Source organism: Thermobia domestica, chromosome 15 (genome assembly GCF_964235325.1).
Source record: "Thermobia domestica chromosome 15, izTheDome1.hap1.1, whole genome shotgun sequence".
NCBI lineage: Eukaryota > Metazoa > Arthropoda > Insecta > Zygentoma > Lepismatidae > Thermobia > Thermobia domestica.
In genome coordinates this window covers 55,670,074-55,692,307 of record NC_137468.1, presented here as the reverse complement: position 1 = coordinate 55,692,307, position 22,234 = coordinate 55,670,074, and the positions used below count along the sequence as shown (strand labels likewise).

Genomic DNA, 22,234 nt, shown 5'->3' with positions numbered 1-22,234 from the left:
GGGTACAGAAATATTGAACCTTCTTCATTTTTTTTCTGGTTCATACAAATATAAATACTCCATCCAAATTTGAGTAAAATGGTCCATGTTCGCTTTCTTCGTTTTGCTTAAATAATTCTCAGCTAGTTAATATGGCATATCTTTGCTTTCTTTTGAATAGCCCAAAAAGGTACAGAAATTCTGCGCTAGTTAAAATTGTGTTCTCAAATTTATTCCTTCTTCACTTTTTTTCTGCTTTGTACAAAATTGAATAGATCACACAACGTTATCTCAATATGTGGTTTCATTTACGAGATTGACCTTTGACCTCGATGGTCATTATTTTTGGAACTTGTAGTAGTTGATGACCAATTACTAGATTTGGAAACACCACCTCAATATTTGGCTCCGTTTTCGAGTTTTGACCTTTGACCTCGATGATCATTATTTTGGAACTTGTAGTAGTTTGTGACCGATTACTAAATGTGGAAACAGCACCTCAATATGTGGCTCTGGTTTTGACTTATTAGATTTTAAGTATGTTTACCTTTCACCTCGATGGTCATTATTTTGGAACTTGTACTAGTTGATGACCTCTTGCTAAATGTGGAAGCAGCACCTCAATATTTGGCTCCGTTTTCGAGTTATTAGATTTTAAGTATGTTGACCTTTGACCTCGATGATCATTATTTTGGAACTTGTAGTAGTTAATGACCTACAGCACCTGAGTATGTGGCTCCGTTTTTGAGTTATTAGGTTTTAAGTATGTTGACCTTTAACCTCGATGGTCATTATTTTGGAACTTGTACTAGTTGGTGGTCGATTACTAAATGTGGAAACACCACTTCGATATTTGGCTCCGTTTTCGAGATATTAGGTTTTAAGTATGTTGACCATTGACCTCGATGGTCATTATTTTGGAACTTGTACTAGTTGAAGACCTCTTGCTGAATGTGGAAACAGCATCTCAATATTTGGCTCCGTTTTCGAGTTATTATATTTTAAGTATGTTGACCTTTGACCTCGATGATCATTATTTTGGAACTTGTAGTAGTTAATGACCTATTACTCAATGTGGAAACAGCACCTGAGTACGTGGCTCCGTTTTTGACTTATTAGGTTTTAAGTATGTTGACCTTTAACCTCGATGGTCATTATTTTGGAACTTGTACTAGTTGGTGGTCGATTACTAAATGTGGAAACACCACTTCGATATTTGGCTCCGTTTTCGAGATATTAGGTTTTAAGTATGTTGACCTTTGACCTCGATGGTCACTATTTTGGAACTTGTAGTACCTGATGACCAATTGCTAAATGTGGAAACACCATCTCAATATGTGGATCCATTTTCGAGTAATTAGGTTTTAAGTATGTTGACCTTTGACCTCGATGGTCACTATTTTGGAACTTGTGGTACCTGATGACCAATTACTAAATATGGAAACACCACTTCGATATTTGGCGCCGTTTACGAGTGATTAGGTTTTAAGTATGTTGACCTTTGACCTCGATGGCCACTATTTTGGAACTTGTAGTACCTGATGACCAATTGCTAAATGTGGAAACACCACCTCAATATGTGGATCCATTTTCGAGTAATTAGGTTTTAAGTATGTTGACCTTTGACCTCGATGGTCACTATTTTGGAACCTGTGGTACCTGATGACCTATTACTCAATGTGGAAACAGCACCTGAGTATGTGGCTCCGTTTTCGAGTTTTGACCTTTGACCTCGATGGCCACTAATTTTGGGACATGTAGTACCTGATGACCATGTGGCTCTGTTTTCGAGTTTTAATTTTTGACCTTGATGGTCAGTACTTTTTTGATGACCAATTGCTAAATGTGGAAACAGCACCTCGATATGTTGTTTCGTTTTCGAGTTTGACCTTTGTTCACGATGGTCAGTAGTTTGAGGACATGCTTATGTCATTTCTGCTATGTTAAAATGTTCAAATAGGGGTTGAAAAAGTAATCATAAAAGGGAACGAGTTCACCCCCTAAAAAGTGTTCATAAAAGGGAACGAATCTTATGTATTATCTGCTCTCCTATGTAATTTCATTAGGGGTGGAAAAAATGGTCATCAAAGCACCCTCTAAAATGATTATCTGTAGACCGTGGGTGTTCGATTGTAATCTTTGCTCGTTATGTGGAATGAGTTATGTATTCTTATGTCATTTCTGTTATGTTAAAATAGGGGTTGAAAAATATGCTCATAAAAGAGAACGAGTTCAGTGCTGTGTGTTATCTACTTTGCTGTGTGTTCATAGTCTCAGTGTAATTTCTGCTATGTTAAAATAGGGGTTGAAAACGAGTACACCCTTGTTATGTTATCTGCTCTGCTGTGTGTTTCATATTCTTATCTGTTATCTTCTCTTCTATGTGTTCGTAATTAAAATAGGGGTTGGAAACGAGTACTCTTATGTGTTATCTAATCTGCTGTGTGTTACGTACTCTTATGTGTTATCTTCTCTTCTATGTGTTCGTAATCTTATGTGTTATCTCCTATGTTAAAATAGGGGTTGAAAAATATGCTCATAAAAGAGAACGAGTTCACCCCTAAAATGGAGGTCATAAAAGGGAACGAGTCTTATGTATTATCTCTTCTGCTGTATGTTCATAGTCTCAGTGTAATTTCTGCTGGAAAATATGCCATGCTCTTTTATTAGCTGTGATTTCTGCTATGTTCAAATAGGGGTTGAAAAATATGCTCATAAAAGGGAACGAGTTCAATTTGCTCTTCTGTATGTTCGTTATGTTACGTAGTCTGATGTTCTGCTGTTTGTTCAAAAAATATGCTCATAAAAGGGAACGAGTTCACCCCCTAAAATGTGCTCGTAAAAGAGAACGAATACACCCCCTAAAATGTGGTCATAAAAGGGAATAAATTCACCCCTAAAATGGAGGTCGTAAAAGACCGTGGGCTCACGGTGTACGGTGCTCGATTTCTCGTATCCCCCATATGTCCCCCGGCATAGTGTGTCAGGCGGCACTGGGAAACTCGTTGTCTGCTTCAGGCGGGACTGAGAAAGTGGGTAGAGGGTCAGTGGCGCAGAACGCCCCTTTTTCTACTACTGTTCATAATTATTCTTCGGGTTATTAAAACTAAATGTGTTATTTCAATTAATAACTGTATAATGTGGCAGATATTTTCTAGTTCATTTTGTTTTGATTTCTTCATACAACATTAAAACAAAATGTATGTACAAAATTATTCTTAAAACTTGTGAGCACATAACGAATGTAATATATTTTTGTGGTTAAAGTAAGTTTGATTAAAGTACTTAAAAATCGATATAACTGGTTTCATTAAGAATGTTATTTACAGTTGCAATCCATAAGTAAGTGATACTTTTCGACTAAACCGGGGGAGGGGGGCGCCGAATTGTGTGTTTGCCCCGGGTGACAGAAACCCTAGTTGCGGGCCTGCTTACATGTGAATTAACGTATGGAATTTTGAGAAATAGGTAGAACGAAAGGTCGTGTATGGTAATGTTACGTGCTAAAATATAAAGATAAGTAAGTATCTTGCAAATTTTGTGAACATAAATATGTATGCGCAAATGTTGATAAGTTGGTGAGACATGTACCTTCTAGAATTTACCCAATCTAATTGGTTTATAACATTTATAAATTTAGTGTGTTTATCAGTAATAGAGTCAAGTTGAGCAAATCCACTTACATATAAATTTAAACTGTTACTATATAAATTACTATATAATTTTTTCACACATATTTAATTGATAGAACACATTGTTAATATATATTTTGCTTACTCTCTAAATATAATAAAGTTTTAATAAAATAGCATAGCACCGTTCAGAATATACATTTTAAAGAATCCTCTGTGAAGTACAGTAGTAATATGCAGTGATATAAATATTAATTCAACTTTGAAATCATAATATAATAATAGAATGCAATTTTCTTTGTGATTGAACATAAATTCCCGCCTAAATTCCCATTTTGGGAATCTACCAGGGAATATTCCCGGAAAATATCTTCCTGGGAATTTACCCATCACTAATTCTGGCTCGTAGATGGAAACAAGGAAGTCTTGAAACGTGTTCAGATTTGTGTCAAGGTGTGGGAGGTGGTAAAACCTCTCATTCTGCACTTATCTACTGTATACTTTAAATCCTTTGTTAAGTAATACGCTTTTGTTAATTTATTGCACGATTTATACGCTTAATAACTGCTCAATGGTCTTTGTTTCCCGTAGCATAAAATTGGAGATGAAGAAGAAGAACCTAATATTTTCAAAAATCAAATATACAGTCCTTTATTAAAATCTGTTCGTTTGTTTGATTGGAAGTATAAAGTTGCTTCTGTGAACTTCTTGTAATTCATTTCATTAACACTGGCAGCACAAAATATAAGGGAAATACAAGAATAGTGCCAAATTCTTATTAAATTTGAAGCAATAATGGATGGTGAGGCGTCTGTTAAGTTGGAATTGCTGTGCAAAGGAGAAATTGATTATGACTTACGTCAGGAAGATCCACTCGAAGGGACAGGGTGGACAAACGAACTGATGACTGACAACACAGAACTAATATTATATACAACAGGAGAGCAAAAAATGGACAAGGATAGTGTTAAGTATTCTTTGGATGTGGAAATGAACGTTGATAGGTTGAAATCAAAATTTGCAGTAGAAGAAGATTCTGCATTTGAAAGAAATACAGTTACGCTAAGAAAGATAGTTGTCCAGGAGACTTGCACGTCGTACTGTAAGGACCCCCAACAATTAACTACAAAAACTTTAAATTCAGTTCGGCCAGAAAGGTAATGTTGAATTTCCCATGTAGTAATTGGTTCAGATTAGTAATACGGTTACATGGGTTTGGAAAGTTTATAGGTTAAAAGCAATACTTCACGAGAAATATTTAGGTTTAGGTATTTAGGAAAAAATATAGTAGGGAGACACCTGGAACGTAAATTAATACCCCACAATTTGGAAACGGGGTATACTAGCTGTAGGCTATACCAATTAATAGTAAGATCGATACTACCCATTGAAATCTTACGTAGTTCGTATCTTCATGAAATATTGATTATCTTATTATTAATTACAAATTTTGTCATCGATTCTTGTATATATTTACAATATGAATGCTCGACTATAGTGTTTAATTCATATAAAGGATTTTGTACAATAACAGATCGCGAGAATGAAATTTTCCAAATTTAAACGTCAAAGGTGATATACTAGAAAAACAACAATGGTCGTTTGTGACTTTACTCAGGATTTAGCTAGAATGAGTCTAGCGTCACTTTTCTGGAGGAACATTAACAAAATACAAGATAAAAAAAAAAAAAAAAACCGAACAGTAGACATTCATTAATTCTAGGGGTCCATACCACTACTCATTTTATAATATAGAGGTCCATACTGTACATTTCATACCGGTACTCATTTCTCTTTAAGGAAGACGTGTTTATATATATATATATATATATATATATATATATATATATATATATATATATATATATATTCAGGAATCATTTCTATGGTATGGGACTTCCACTTCTTTCAACAGGTTCACTTTAGAGGCTTATTGCACGTACACGATATAAGAATTATTGTAAATCAACACTAACCAACATGTGCTTGACAGCAGTAAAAGAACAAGCTTGCTGTGTAACTTACGGCAGAGCGCAGGAAAATGGTCCGTCTAGAAGTAAAGTGATGGATCGGTTATGATCAGATGGTCACGGAAAATAATTATACATGTAAACGTGGAAAGTGCAAAACACTGTATACAGCATAAACGTACATATCTTACGTGTTGAATATGTATTTGTACGTTCCTAAAGATATTTTAGTAACATCCTGAAATCTCTCATTGTTTGAATATTTGTGTCCCGAAGTAATACAATACATTAGAAACGTCAATTTCTTAAGTTTCAAACATTTTTCCAGTTCCGTGTCATGAATTAGTACGTTGAGTTTTAATACTTGATTTCGCTTACAGTAGTTACTAGCTACTTTGTGTCCGAATCCGTGCATAATATGCACACTAAGGTATTATTAAAAATGCTATTACGAATTTGTTCTGTAAATTTTACAGGTAATCTCAACCAGTTAATGTTTGCCTATTGGTTGATCTTATATACTAATTCACACCGTACAGTTTCTATTTTTCAACGTAATTTAATATCATAGTTAAAAAAAAAAAAAACAAAAAAAGGTAGGCAATATATTGCAAAGACTTACAAATATCATCTGCATGTAGAAAATGATATATGATGGTGGGCTGTACAAACCTTTTATGATATTATAAAACGTATCCTATAAAGCATGAGTTCAGCGTTTCAAAAAAAAAAAAAAAAAAAAAAAAAAATCGAAACCAATATGTAAATAGATTTCGGACGAGATTGCTGCAACACCTAAGTACATTTTCTTTAATCATTCTTCCGATTCCCAAACAAAAGTACGTTCATTTTCACTTTTTGTTGCAATTTTTAACGCTGACCCTATAATTTTGTGCTTCAAGGTATGTACAGGAGCGTAACATATGAGGCAAAAATGAAATAACATTTGTAAAGTTTGCCAGAATACGAAAAACACTTCACCGGTTAAATTTCTTTTATTCTCATAACTGTCCGCGGAACAACTCTCATCACCCGTTTCATCATCATTGTCACATGATACAGAGAAACTAAACAATGGATCAATGTCTTGAGGAACAGTCATCGTCACTGATTCCTTCTACAAGCCGGTATATTTCACTCCCTAATTCACATTGTATAGCTTATTTCTAAAGCAGTATCTTCAGAATCATGAGTGACATCGTCTCTATTACCCTCTAATGCCTCGTCTGTACTACAACCATTAATTGCGTCTTGTACGATATTTGTACGTTGGTAACTGGATATAGATCGGTGCTTGTTCAATGGCTCGGACTTTAAACCTTTCAATAATATACTTGGAACAGCATTCTTTCTCAGTTTGCGTGTAAGTAATTCTCCTAGTATTAGCCAGAAGTTGATCTAGACAGTAAAAACTCAGGGGGGGGAGTCAGAATCCAGAATATGATATGTATATCATGTTTACTAAAAACTTTCAAATATATCTAAATAGCTTAAATCAATTTTGTCACAAAAACTGGGGGGCCTAGGCCCCCGGCCCCAGCCTTAGATCCGCCACTGGCATTGACTTTTCTTTCAGTAAACTTGACTTCTCGAAGGCAGGCTCTTCAAGATGTTTGGAAAACGAGTGATTTTATTTGGTACATTTTTCCCATTGATTTTCTCAGGCCATAATTTATATCGATCTAGTGATTTCTCACGACTTCGAAATGTAAGAAAAGATACTTTAGTCCTCAGCTTCAATTGCACAAGAATTACAACCGAAAACACAGCAGCTGTTAGGCATTTCTACTTCACTTCACAGACACAGCACGCGCTGTACTAACACGTGTTTCCTACTTCACACTAGTGTTTCTTTCAGAAAAAAATCCGGGGGGGGGGGAGGGAAGGGACACTTAGTATTCGGAGAGGCACATTATTTTTACACATTACTATTATATTTATTACATTATATACGTATTATTTTGGTCTCCTCCGGGTGAATCTCTCAGAGCTCCGGGAGACAGTGCCACCCTAAAAACATGTCTGGAAGAAACACTGTTTCGCACAACAAACGTAATTACTGCTCTCTCTCTACTCTTTTTTATACTAATGTTATAGGAAAAACAACTAACAGAAAATTCCATCATGAATTCAACACAGAACAAGACTGCTAACAAATCCAAAACACAATCTATTAAATCCAATGCACTATTAAAGGTTTATCAGCTGCGTACAAGGGAATGGTTGCTGACACACATTGAGTTTCTCGCGTATCTCACCCATGACGTCACCATTTACGATTCATCAAAAAGAAATGCCTGTAGAAGCTGAACGAGACGGCCTATCAAGATATAAAAAAATACGGGTCTCTTATTTTCTGTTTCTCTTTCTATTGCACCAAACTTGTTTTTAACTGCTCCTTTAAGTGCGGAAAAGAAGATGTTAAAGATTTCACTCTCCTTCTTTCTCCCCTTGCCCCCTCTCTCTCTCTCACTGTCTCATAACGTTAGAAGGATGAAGCTCGGTTGGTCAGCTAGTTAACATACACGTAAGGTGAACAGTATGGAGAAGAGTGCTATAGATGTGAGAGACTCCAAAATATTGGAAACGTTTTCGTAACATCCTTTCGGATTTGTGCCTTTTAATTGCAACTATTCTACAACCAACCTTTCGAAATGAATAATTTATATATTTTCATTTTTATTGGTTAAGTGTTACATATTAGGAATTTGTGTTTTCTAGAATTTTAAATTTTGTAAGAATATCCGTAGCTGCAAGCTACGAGGAGGGTTAGATTTCGCTCTATTTCGAGCGCTTTCCAATTCGAACTTTTTGTTTGCGCTGCACTTAACCTTTAGTAAAATTATGTATTTGACATCCTGCTATCCGTAGTAGAAGAGAGAAGTAACTCGTGATTTTTTTGTTTTTTCTTTTAGAATGAAGAAGGAAGTATTAATTTCTCTAGTGACAAACAATGAAAAAATTCTGGATCGTTACATTAAACTTGTTTCAAACTTGGTGATCAGAACGGCTCCTACTCTACTTCGTATTGCCGATTTTTTTTTTTTTTTTTTTTTTGTAGATCGTTTCATTCATTTTAGGCGAGGGAAATGAATTCAGATCTTATTTGAAAATTTAAAGGAATGTAAAACATCCCTCGTACAAATCATGAACAATTTCCCAACCGTTCTATTTGAAACATGTTTCGAAGTTTAACAGCTATTGCCAGTTAGTTTGCTTCTAACTGCAGAGGATGTAATCTAAGATGAGGTCTTTTTTACTACGTGAGTGAAATATTTTTTTTTTCTTTTACTCTGCTTTTATATTTTGGGCAGATATGAGAATGACCATAGATACACGTCCCGCAGGATTATGTTATTTCGATTAAGAATAACTTTAGAACAGAAGATAAACAATAGATTTATCAATACAAAATAACTATACAAAGTATCTTTTTTGACAAAATAGAATCTTAATACCTTTAAAAGGTATGCCCGATGTTGGTTTTTTCTCTGTGCCTTTCTTTTAAACTGAGATGGCCACTATGACTAAAAATGGATTTCCAAGAAACGATAGTTTCAATTTATGTTGATGGGCAGAAGCATTTTCTAAGATAATATTCTCCTACTATCCATTTCATAAAGATAGGCCCCTGACTTCGCGGTACTGCCGCAACGTCCAGTCAAAACTTATACTGCACTTCCCTACCTCGTTGGAATTGTTGGAACGTTGTCTTTTCAATACTTAAGACATACAAATTTTCTTTGTACTATGTAGTGAGAAAAAAATAAAAATTAATGAAAAAGTGTGTATTTTTTCGTACTTTTTTGGTAGATCAATGTTTATAGGACTATATCCCTGAAAAGAGTTTACGTGAAATAATTTCCTGTGTACAATATGTAGATGCATCCATTAACTGTAAGTTGTGAAAAGTTCAATTTTCATCACTTGATATTTTTTGTGTAATTAAAACAAATGTTCGACGCTCTGATCCCCTTTGCCATGGTAGGTAGAGAAACGTACAAAACACTGTTCGAAAATTTGGAAGTCTAGTGTTCCAAATATTTGGAACTACTAACAAAAAAGGGTTCAGTTGGTAGAGTATTTTTTTTTAATGTTTACTTCAACATATTCTTTGCGTTAAGTGGTGAGCCATGTTGCAGCCCAATCTTTAAATTCCCCGCGCTTATATGAAGAAACAGCATACAGCAACTGGAAGTGTGGCAACTCTGTCGTGCAGTGTTGTCGCGTTCAGGAAGCTTGTAGCGCGAAGCCTACTTCATAAGTATGTAATAGCAAAAAGTATTTACTATAACCTTTCACAACATCCTAAAAATAATAATGCATGTACACTCATGTCCGAAATTATTGTCGCATGTCTATAAATATATTATTGTAGGAATATAATTTGATAACGAATTCGCCTGGTATTTCTGATAATGTAAGTATGTGTATAATCAGCAAAGACATGTAGGCTATGTGGCAAATTTCATGTCAAAAGAGCAGTAAATAAGAAAAATAAAACGAAAATAAAATATTCTTTTCCATTTAGCAACATTTTGTTTTACTCATGCTAATTTTCGTATTATTTTCCTATGAAATTTACCACAAAGATACATTTCCCGACTCTATATATAGTATCAGTATTAAAAGTACCCTGTAAAATCATTATCAAATTATATTCTTACAAGAAGACAGTTATAGATATGTGACAATAATTTTGGACATGAGTGTACACATCTCAATGTAATCGAAATAAAACGTTGAAGTAACTCTATTTACTTCATTCACTTTCGTCATGGCTTTGTTGACTCATCGCTGCTTCTGCTATCTTCCTCAATACTTATTAACAATGGCTCCATTTCTACCTCAAGATCTCAGTATACACACTTTCCAGCTTACGAACATGTTAAAGGTTAAAAATAAATGTACTGTAGCCTTGGCAATCATGTGTTCACCCAAGTTCTGCGGTCAATTCCCCTGTCGAATATAACAGAATGGGTCCTTTGTTTTCTTTCAACGAAAGTAAACAATGCAATGAGTAGTTGACGAGGGTTGTATTTGCGTTTAATCACGTCGCACTGATTAAATCTTCAACACTTCCCTTCTCTTTGTAGGCGTTAAAAACTTACTCACGCACTCACATCATATGGGTTCGTTGTAATAAGACGGGCGAATGGGCATTTATTTTTCCTGAGTATATCTTGTGCTTTTTGATTGAAAAAAAATATGGATATTCCTTTATGAGCGTCGGTATTACAAAAAGAAGAGGCAAAATGTTTAGCGATAATGGAATTGCAGAAGTGATGAATGACTCCGACTCAGACGGTTATGAGTGAGTAATTATTTGTAATGACATTTATTATTCTGTGCGCAGTGGCGTATCCGGGCGTGAACAAGAAAGGAACTCTGTTTCAAGTAAATCTGAGGCTGGGCCGGGAAAGAGAAATAAAAAAAAACGCGTCATTTCTATCAAAGGAAGATTCTGATGTAGTTTGGAGCGATAAAATTCAAGTAAATGCAAAACCTCTGTTTAGCGGTGTCCCAGGAATTGATCAAAATGCTGGGCTATCTATAGAGTATTCCGCATGTAAAATGTTTCAGCTGTTTTCACCGATGAAGTTTTATAGTAAACAGAAATTTGATTTGTGTTTAACGTCCTGTTCAGCAGTGAGGCTATATTAGACGTGGACCTCCCTTTAATGTGGAATCCAAACTACATGAACTCCCGCCAGGAATAGTAGTAAAAGATATTCATCAATACGCAAAACAGCAGATTGAGAAAAAGAAAAATTACTAAAACAAAAATCCTTGTTTTCTAAATGAAAGTGTGTTACTTCAATTGAAAACAAGGAACTTTTTACACTAATTATTCACATATGCCTTGTACGGAAACCAGCTTCACGCGATGTTTACAAATCAATTACGCAACAGCTATTAGTATGTCTGTCACGTGGTGGAAGAAGCTGTTTCTTCTGCTGTTTGACTTATCACACATGTCTATGCTCACATACTGTACAGGAACAAACCAGGAAAACATTTGCATTTCGAACTTTTTATGCGAATGTAGCAGATAAACTGCTGCACTCAGCAGGCATTGAAGTAAAGGGAACTTCACCCGGTAGAATTCTGGTAGCAGGGGGCCATTAGAGAGATTCCCCCAATATCTGCACATTCTAACAGAGTAGGACAAAGGAGATGCAAAGTGCGTAGCATCCGCATAGTGAAAGGAAGTTTTTAATAAATATTAGCGTTTATTGCATTGATGCAAATAACCAGTCGCCTGGGGCGTGTGGTTCAACGGTGCGGGCGAGTATTTAATATCATACGGAAGTTAAGTAAATTATTTTTATTATGTGATGTGGACTAGTAACTTTTTTTCTTGGGCCAATAAACTTTTGTTGCTTATTTGCATCTCTGGTTTATTGCCTGATATATAAAGTTGGACTTTGCGTGGGCAAGTGCATCGAAATGCATAACATTACTCTTAGATCTGAAAACAGATTTTCTGCGAAGTGTAAACTCAATATTACATATCAACAAAGGTTGTATCATATAATAAACTTTGTGCGTGTTTCTGTGCAAGTGTATTTTGTGCTGCGTGCAATAAGTGAAAAACTGACAAAAAGCAACAAATTTTCGAGACCATCACATACAAATCCAAACAAGAAAAGAGTTCGCTTTTCTAATTTTGAACATTTGGCACATTTACTGTATATCCTGTTAATTTCTAAGATATTGGTTTAAAATCTGTGGAGACATTACATTTTAAAAATATCTCTAAAAAGTGCCGGACAGTCGTGACAAGTTTAAATAGCCGTCCAACTGAGAGTGTATAGCGCCAGGAAAATGTGGCAACGTAGCACTCTGTATAAACTGCGATAGCGAAGGGAGCAAAGCAGAGAAAATCATAATGTCATATTTCAGATTGTTTATCTTTTAAAACAAGTCAAAACAGTTTGGTTGAAAAAGCTACTTTAACATCTTTCTAAAAGTTTTTTTTTTTCAGATTGTTAATACACCGCAGCATATCAGAAATAATAATGTCTCACATTTTACTGAATATCAAGAAAATTACTATGTGTTGAGTAATGAAATTTTCAGAACTTACAGGCAATATATGAATCTACATATCGTGCACAGGAAATTACTTCATGTTCTTTCCGAGATATAGTCCTATAAACATTGATTTACCAAAAAAGTACGAAAAAATACGCACTTTTTCATTAATTTCTATTTTTTTCTCACTACACAGTTCAAAGAAAATTTGTATGTCCTAAGTATTGAAAAGACAACATTCCAACAATTCCAACGAGGTACGACGATGCAGTATAAGTTTTGACTGGACGTCACGGCAGCACCGCGAAGTCAGGGGCCTATCTTTATGAAATGGATAGTAGTACTTTTGAGAAGGGTATTCTCTAAAGGACTTTTTGCTTTTGTATATAGAGCTCCTGTAGACTGACATCACCATTAATATTTAATTGAATATGAAAGCGATATTAAGTAAATTTTTATTGTGGTGTACTAAGATGTACTCATAAGATGTCGGCGAAGAGTTATTTATTTATTTATTTATTTATTTTTAAATTAGCCCTCTACAGTCCAGATTAACAATATAATCGTCAATACGAAATTATTAAGTTCACCGCGCCTTTCTTAGTAGCATAGAAAAATATACCTTCTCAGCGGCATTTCGTTCTCGAGCGCAAGTTTACATTAGGAAAGCACAATTATGTTTTATCAATCCAAGGTTCTGTGAGAGAAAAAAAATGTAAACTGCTTTAAGAAAATGTATTGTCCACTTTTATTTGATTTCTTGCACGAGGGGGTAGGAAATATGTTGAAGGATCCAATTGAAAATGGAAGAGGATGATAGTACAAGGAACCAAGAGGGACAAGAAGGTTATGAAGCCTATGGTTTATAGTTTACTAGTGTATCAGAATTTTACTATATTTTATTTTATTTTTTTTTACATTTTTTTCCTTTCTTTAATTTGCACCTTTTCTCTATTTTATATATTTTTCATACTATTTTCGATAGTATTCCGCCAAAATATGAGTTTTCTGTTATCTTGTCAGCTCTGTCGTGCATGTATAGCCTTTAGGTACCATACTTCATGCTGCCTTTAGGTACAAGTCCGTATTTTGTGCATTTGGAGATGAAAACGCTGACCTATTCCATATAAAATCAGCAAATTGCCAGTTGAATCCTTAAAAATTACGGTTAGATTTTACATTTAAAATAGTATTACCAGTTAAAATAGTGTTACCAGTATTACCAGTTAAAAAAGTGCAAAGCTGAAATTGTTTTGGGAGTCAGTTCTGAAATTACAGGGTGCCAAATTATTTGTATTTTATCAACATAATATTGCATGCTTGACATTTGTACGATTAACATTTGCAGGTGGCTCAAACCATATAGCATACTAATTTGGGTTTCGTTTTTAAGCTTATGCATCACCCACTATAAGACTTTCAATAATCAAACAAGGAATTCGTTAATTTATACTGTCGTTTTCGTTTCAGATTGTAGCTTGCATCCGCCCCGGTCTTGGTCGATATCTTAAGTCTTATGTACGGTACTTGTCTCATGCCTTTTTCTCCTTTGTAATTGTCTGTTTCCTTTGCCTTCCTTTATTGGTAAGTTATAACCCAGTAGGTCACGGTTATGCATTTCAAATGTTGCATGGTCTCTGAAATTTGAAATCAATCCCTTTCTCCCTCGTTTTCTTTTATTTTTACGTAATTTTTGAATTTAAAAAATTCTCCAAAACCATATACCTTACAAACATAAAAATCCTAAAAGACCTGTGCGTGAATCAAGGAAACTACTTTGCCTTCTCTGTCTTCAGTTAAAAATGTTGCTATTATTTGGATGGAGCCTTCGTGATTAGGTTTTGGCCTCTGCATTAGGTTTTCTCTAATATCAATAGTACTCTCATTTCTTCCTGAGTCAGAAAGAGATGCCGCCGGGCGTGGGACGTAACTATGAATTCACTAGCATAGCGCACTACCTCTAACATAGGGACATTATTACGTATGAGTATTTTATGTTTAACTTGCTGATCAACAGTAGTATATAAAGTCATATTATAAAAATATCTTCTCAGACCGTTTAAACCCTCAAAATGTAAGTTTCAAAACCACATAATTATATTTCGTTAAACTCGATAAAACATCTACATCAAACATAAAGTGAAACCTTTGGAGTTCAAGGGGTCTAACTGACTTTTGAAGTAAGTTTATTTATGCCAAGGAAATGGATTTATGCCCCATAGTGAAATATATAAACTGTTAGAAGAACCATGACGCAAATTACTCATTGCTAGACCCTCGAGTGGACTGCGATGTGATTCTCCTAGTTTGCGTATTAATCTCCAGAGAGTCCTTCTCTGAATATAAACACACCTTATTGGAAACGTCATGTATAACCAAGATCCCTTGTATTTTTGGTCCCTCAATTGAGCTTTCTGAAAGCAGTGAACTAAATGCACTTTTGAACTATATTTATCAAGATTGAGCTATGTAGATTTTCATAATTTGATATAAACTAGCACTTTTGGACACGGTGGTTGATAAACACACCTTATTGATTCACGCCTTACTTTATATATATACAGGGTGGGCCATTTTAATTAATCCACGGAAATATCTGAAAAATGATAAAACATAGAATAAATTTTTGAAGTACACGTTACATATTGCTAAGGGGGAAAACCAATTCCGCCAAAAGTACCCTTCCCCGCCCCCTAAATGGGGGTAACGGGGGGTAACTTTGAAATGTCAAATGGGAACATGGGTCAAGTAATACCTCGTTCGAAAGGTCTTGGAAAACTAAGTAACGCTGTACCAAAAGATGTTTCATATTGTGCACCAGTTTCAAAATGGCTGCCATGATATGGTTCGGAAACTCCAGTACCCGTAGTATGAAAACCATGGAAGGTAAATGAATGGAACAAAATTGAAATACGTAAATATCATAGGGCATATCGAATGATGTAATCCCTGTGCTCCCAGTGGCCTCCCTGAAGGGGTCTTGTGGGCTAACTTCAAATTTTCAATGTCCGACCGGACAACGGTTCAGGCGTACCCTTGACCTACCCAATGCTGTTTGGAAGGCAGACTTCATGCATAGAGAATTGGTGCACTAAACTAACGCGGATGGCCACAGTTACATTTTGATTAACTATTAGCATTCATGTCATATTGTGAGCTTGAGGGACGAAACGGTGTGTACGTATATCCCCGAAATGCTTTCTGAATAACCAGCACCATTGCATAAAAGTTTCTCTTTTTTTAGTCACTACAGCGTCATCCTTACAAACAAATGTTTCAACCACACCATACCTATTTGTAAGGTTAGCCTTAATTTACGAATTAAAGTAGAGTTCTCGTTTGAACTTTCACTTTACTTTCCACCCCACTCACATACAGAGCGCAGGGAGAGATTATTTTGCAGGACTTGGATTTCTCTCTATACATTATGGCAATTTTACTCTAATATTTTTATGTCTGTTGTATTATTCTCGAGCCTTGGAACGCCTCCATGGTTTTCCTATTTAATTTTCGTTATTTTCATTTATGTCTAACCGTATTCATACTATGGGCACTAGACGTTTTCTTAGACACAGTCACCATGTCTTTGCGATCATTTTGAAAACTGTCTCTCATGTCGAAAATTTTCTTACAGAAGCTGTTTGATATTAATTTGTCTATGTAACGTGATGTTACTCGCTTCAAGCTGCTATTTGAAATTTTCAAGTTGGCCCCGGATACCTTTCAGTTGGCCCTTGGAGTCACCCCGACAACACCTCTCGATGTACCTTACGTCAGTTAGCTACTCCAGGTTTTCTTTTGTTGATTTATCTCCAATCGCTTTCATACTACGGGTACTAAACCGGATACTATGTTTCGACGGCCTTTTGAGAACATTGCCATTTCACATCAATCGTTTTCTCCTGTAATATGTTAGATTTTGCAAGATTTATCGAACGAGGTACAACTCGACTCATGTTACTATTTGAAATTTTGAAGTTAGCCCCCAAGACCCCTTTAGGGAGGCCACTGGGATCACAGGGACCACACCGTTCGATATGCCCTATGATATTTACGTATTTCAATTTTGTTCCATTCATTTACCTTCCATGGTTTTCACACTACGGGTACTGGAGTTTCCGAACCATATTATGGCGGCCATTTTGAAACCGGTGCACAATATGGAACATCTTTTGGTACAGCGTTACTTAGTTTTCCAAGACCTTTCGAACGAGGTATTACTCAACCCATGTTCCCATTTGACATTTCAGTTACCCCCCGTTACCCCCATACAGGGGGGACGGGGAAGGGTACTTTTGGCGGAATTGGTTTTCCCCCTTAGCAATATATAACGTGTACTTGAAACATTTCTTCTATGTTTTATCATTTTTCAGATATTTCCGTGGATTAATTAAAATGGCCCACCCTGTATATATATATATATATAATATCATTTAACTTTCCTTACTTTGATCTGTTTACATGACATGAAGCAAGGAGATATTTACCTTACATCGGAAATATTTTACATTCTGTACTATTGTGACAGAGTTTATTAATTATGAACTCTTTATTCACTTTATTTTGTATATCCCTTTCATACTGCATTAACAGAATCGATTCAAGGTTGTCTTGACGGAGATTTGCCCTTAATCTAGATTTAATAATCTTGAGTGTGGAAAACGCTCGTTCACAACTTGCTTGTGTCAGTGGGATCGTATAGAAAAATTTGTACGCTTTAAGGAGCTATGTATAACTTAAACCATACATGTGATATTCACACATTCATAATTTTGAACGACACTTGCAAGTTTTCTTTATTTTTTATTTTATTTTATTTTATTTTATTTTATTTATTCATTTTTTTGTTACTGACTGGTTCAATATCGCTTCAACATGTTTCTTCTACATAATCACTACTTAATTATTTATGATCATATTCACCCACATTCAAGGTGGATTGATTTAAATCAGTCTGATTTAAATCACGATTTAAATCACTTGATTTTTTTAATAAAAATCGTTGATTTATATCAAATTCCTAAATAATTTAAAGTGAAAATAAGTAAAACCCCGTTTCTGTTTTGTTATTCCGATTACGGAAGGTAATAATCATAATACAATGAGACTCAAATGTACAGTATAGTATGAAAACAAGTGTCATGCAGAGGATGATTAGGGAAAATCCCCTTTTGAGCAGGTAACGGAGCAATCCTGCTTTTTTCTTTTCGTAACATTGGATTTGGGTTTTAAAATTGCTAACTATTCCAACGGGGAAATCACCATCGACATTTAAGACGAAAATTCTTTTTTGTGCGTGTCTGTTCGTTTGTTCAGATATAATAGGGCGTATTTAGAGGGGTCCTATCCCCTCTCCTTTTTTTTTTAATTTTATAACTTTAGGCGAAATTTATGTATTTCATGCCGCAAGCTAGTTCTGAGTTTTTAAAAATAGGCCCCTGCCAAAGATCAGTAACTTTTGTAAAAAAAAAAGTCATTTTGATAAACGTTGCTGTACTTTTTCCTTAATGCTTAACCTTTTAAATTATATCACCTATTTTAGGTGATAGGGTAGAATCTTAAGTATTTGACTAAAAAGTACCAATAAGGCTTTTTACTTCGTTTTCTTCAAGACTGGAGGCATTTTAGAACACGTTACATATGCTTTCACGCCATTGAGGCATAGTGTGTGATGACGTCATAAATTTAAAAAGATATTTTTTGTTATGCGTATTATTATTATTATTAATCGCGGGTTACATTTTACATTCAGAAGACTGAAATTTTGCACACTCGTTCAGTGCACTCCTTAATGATTTTCAGATGTTTTCAGATCTCTGCGTGGAAACAGCGGGTTCCAGAGGGGCAAAAATGTTTTTAAAAAAGGATATTTTTAACAAATAATAGCTTTTTTCGTGATTTTCCCGCCTCAGTTGGAGACATATGAATGGTACCGTTTGAAAGGCTGTTCTATTCTGAAGAAAATGATGTACGTACTATGCTCCTAAGATAAATAGGAGTTTTTCAGGAAACTTACCTGAGATCCTGTTTTATACGGGAATCTGTGGTACTTGGGGAATATTATTTCTCACGGGCTTACTTTTGCATCTACAAGATTGAAATTTTGCAAATTTACTCAGTGTATCCCTCAGTATTTTTCAGATCTCTGCCTTAAAACAGGGGGAGGGGTCCACAGAGGTAAAAATTTAAAAAAAATATTTTTAACAAAGAATTCTTTTTTTCGTGATTTATCCGTCCCAGATACATGATGGAGACATTTAAAGAGTACCGTTTGAAAATTTGTTTTATTCTGAAGAGAATAATGTAAAAATCATAATCCTAGACAGGGTTGACTGGTTTAACCCAGCTGGTTTAAACCAAAAAACGAAAAATGTTCGTAAAAGTGTAAGTGTTCGTAAAATCTTGAACATTTGTGGATTATCACGTTTCACTCCCGTATATTATTGGTATTATACTCAGACGTAAATTCCCCATTCATTACTCAAAGAGATTATATTACAAAAGCAACTTTTTTTAAAAAAAATATGTAAGTTTATGAATGTTCCTTTTGTGATTTTTTATAGTTTGTTATTATTGTTATGCAATTGCAATCAAAGAAATTCTAAATATTGTTTCGAGTTAATAATGTTTACTATTGATAAAATATATTGAAATGCCGTACTTTGGGAGGGTGTATACAAACCCCACGAGAGGCATTTATTGAAATCAGATTTATGTATAAATGTGTCAGAGCCAAAGTGGACTCAAATAATTCGTATCTTTATTCACTTTTGTTACTGATATGCAAATTAAGTCGTTGTATTTCTTTAACTTGGACTAATAAAAGTCGTAGTAAACTAACGTGGACTAATTAGTTGTTCTGTACTCTGCAGTACTTTAAAATTGTCCATATGTAATTCTGTGTAATGGTTTCACTTGTGCAACTGATTATCTTTTTTTCTTCTGAAATGACTCTTGACAGTTATATTAACAAGTATGTAAAGATTAGTACAACGTAATTTTTATCAGGAGTCTTTCGTGAGTGAGTCGGCAGACGTATCGCATTTCTGGCCAATTAGTCCCCGTTTAGAGTTCAAACAGAGGATAATTCCTCTCGGATGTAAGTCGAGAAGCGGTTTTGATTCCACTTTGGGCTTATGTGATCCCTTCTAGCATAACCCGGTTGTTGCATAATAACACCAAGTCGAAAAAAAAACTCGTTTCTGTCCATATGTGGTATACGTACGTAGAGCAAATTATTTAAACCAAAAAAACCTGGTTTAAACCCAAAAAACCGGTTTTCTGTTGTTTTTGTTTTCCAATAAAAATCATGGTTTTCGCCAACCCTGATCCTAGGATAAATAGGGATGTCTGAGGAAATTGTTATATTACATCCAGGTCATTTGGGGCATTGTGGGAATGTTCTTACTTCATTGTTAAGTAGTTTCCTCATCCTTACTACTCAAGATAGAAGCTTGAAATTTTGTACACACATTTAGTACACACCTTAGTATTTCCCAGTTGATTTTGAGATCTGTGCGGTAACATAGTAGAATCCAGAGGGGATCAAAAATTTAAAAAAAAAAAGTTTAAAAAATGCCGTATACTCTCAAAATTTCCCGCTTCAGGGACATGATAAGGAAATGTGAATGTTACCGTTTCAAAAGCTGTTCTATTCTAAAGAGAGTGATGTATGTACCATGATCGTAGGATAAATAGGGATGGTGCTGTGGCTGCTTGACTGAAAGTTCATAATTTACCTTTAAAAAGAGCGATAATTTAAAAGTGTTAAGAAACATTATTTGCAATTGATAAAGGTTAACGATTGGGGATAATTCAAAATTCAACTCCAATACTTTCACTTAAATGGCATAATTAGCATTTAATACTAATTCCTAATGCTTTTTCGTTAGTTCGCGACTTGTGTTATACGAGGAAAAAGATTTGATTTAAATAAAAAAAATCGATTTAAATAAAAAAATCAACAAAAATGATTTTTTTTTAAAAAAAAAAAAATCATGATTTTTTTCCACCCTGCCCTCATTCCTTTGCGATGTCTTGGTCCAAACTTTTGATATAATTTTAGTTCTTCGATTAGTTTCCTTTTTTCTATGCTGGGGCTCAGATTTTGTTCATTGTATTTGAGAGTAGTTCGTATTTTAAATAAAAAATCCGCCTTAAATCGAAACACACCAAGATGTGATAAAGTTTTTTGTTTTACAGAACCGGTAAATCACATTTTCATTGATTTTGTGAAGGCCTCATTGAAAACATAATCTGAAAATTTCCTCTTCTGTATTCCCTATTATATTCATGAGATGCCAATTCAAATCACACGATTACATTCTATTGAAAGAAAAGTTTTACACTATCGCAGGAAAAGGTAGGTACAGTTTATGAAGTTATGAGATTCGATCCTTCTTGGTTCCTGTTCGGGAGAGAAATTTTATGAGGGTTCTGTGTTAGGTTCCTTGTGGGATTCTGCTTAAGAAAACTGATATAATGGTATCGGGTCTGTTCCACGTACGTCCTTCCGAAAGCTTTACTAAATCGTGAGAGGAGGTGGATTCTCAAACTCGATGATGCCAACACAGAAGTACATTCGTTAACCAACAGAAAAAAAAAAAAAAAAACTGAACAAATAATGAAAGTACGGATTCAACCTATAGGTTATTAACATAATTTTAATACCGTGTTCGTAGTGCATCCCTGTGTCAACCTCAGCAAAATTAGCTGTTCGTTCCTAATATTGGATACCCAGTTCTAAGGATATAAGTTCGGGGGACATTGGGCTATGTATACCTCTGCTCACTCCATATACTTATTTGAAATATCTCGTACCATTGCACTCCAACCGTAAATACAAACATAAAACAAATGTATGCATGCACAATATGAAAATACTTAGCCTGTAGAGCAAAAGTATTCTTATGTAACATGCACACTATCACAGTTTTATTATTGTGCTGTTGAAATGATGATTAACTCTCACTATTGGTATATTTAATATATATATATATATATTATAAGGTTTTCATTATCACAAATATTTCACATTGTAATAACGAAAATATATATTTCTAAACGTAATGATTGGATCCCTTTATGTATAGACGAGCAGAATACGGTCGAAATACGACTTCGCGAACAATTTCAGTTATGTAAGTTTGTTTACTGAAATGCGTAAGCACTGTTCACAGTAAGAAAACTTATCCATTGGAGATAAAAAAAAATTGTGCACTGTTGGCTCGAATCTCCTCGTACATTGTGCTCGAGGGTTTTCTCGGGGTTCTCCCGTTTCCTCCCACTTACTTATTTCCACTATTTCACTTATTTCTCACTATCGCCGTCTCCTTTAGCCTAACCGGCATATGCGTGGGATGTTAAAGATTTCATTTTTTATTTTCTCCTCGCACATTGTTGTTTTACCATCCATTGAGGAAATACAACTTCACAAAAATTTCTTGCTTGTTGAAGGATTTCACCTTAATCGCATTTTCCATGAGACGTAGATATTGGTATCATTTTTATTCGTAAATTACGTGTTTTTATTACTTTCATTTCACTACCTTTTAATATTCTTAGCCTTGTTTTGGGTTCATTCAAATTTATGTTGCAATTTAAATGATTTTAGCC

General features: G+C 34.8%; 1 protein-coding gene across 1 annotated transcript in view; it reads left to right on the top strand.

Moving 5' to 3' along the window:
• Nucleotides 1-4,008: 4,008 nt before the first annotated feature.
• Nucleotides 4,009-22,234, top strand: part of LOC145671033 (uncharacterized) — a 32,911-nt gene continuing 14,685 nt past the window's right edge. The window contains exon 1 of the mRNA XM_081739704.1: nucleotides 4,009-4,768. Within this exon, the coding sequence (XP_081595830.1) occupies nucleotides 4,407-4,768 (362 nt within the window). The 5' untranslated portion in view covers nucleotides 4,009-4,406. The remainder of the gene's footprint in view (nucleotides 4,769-22,234) is intronic.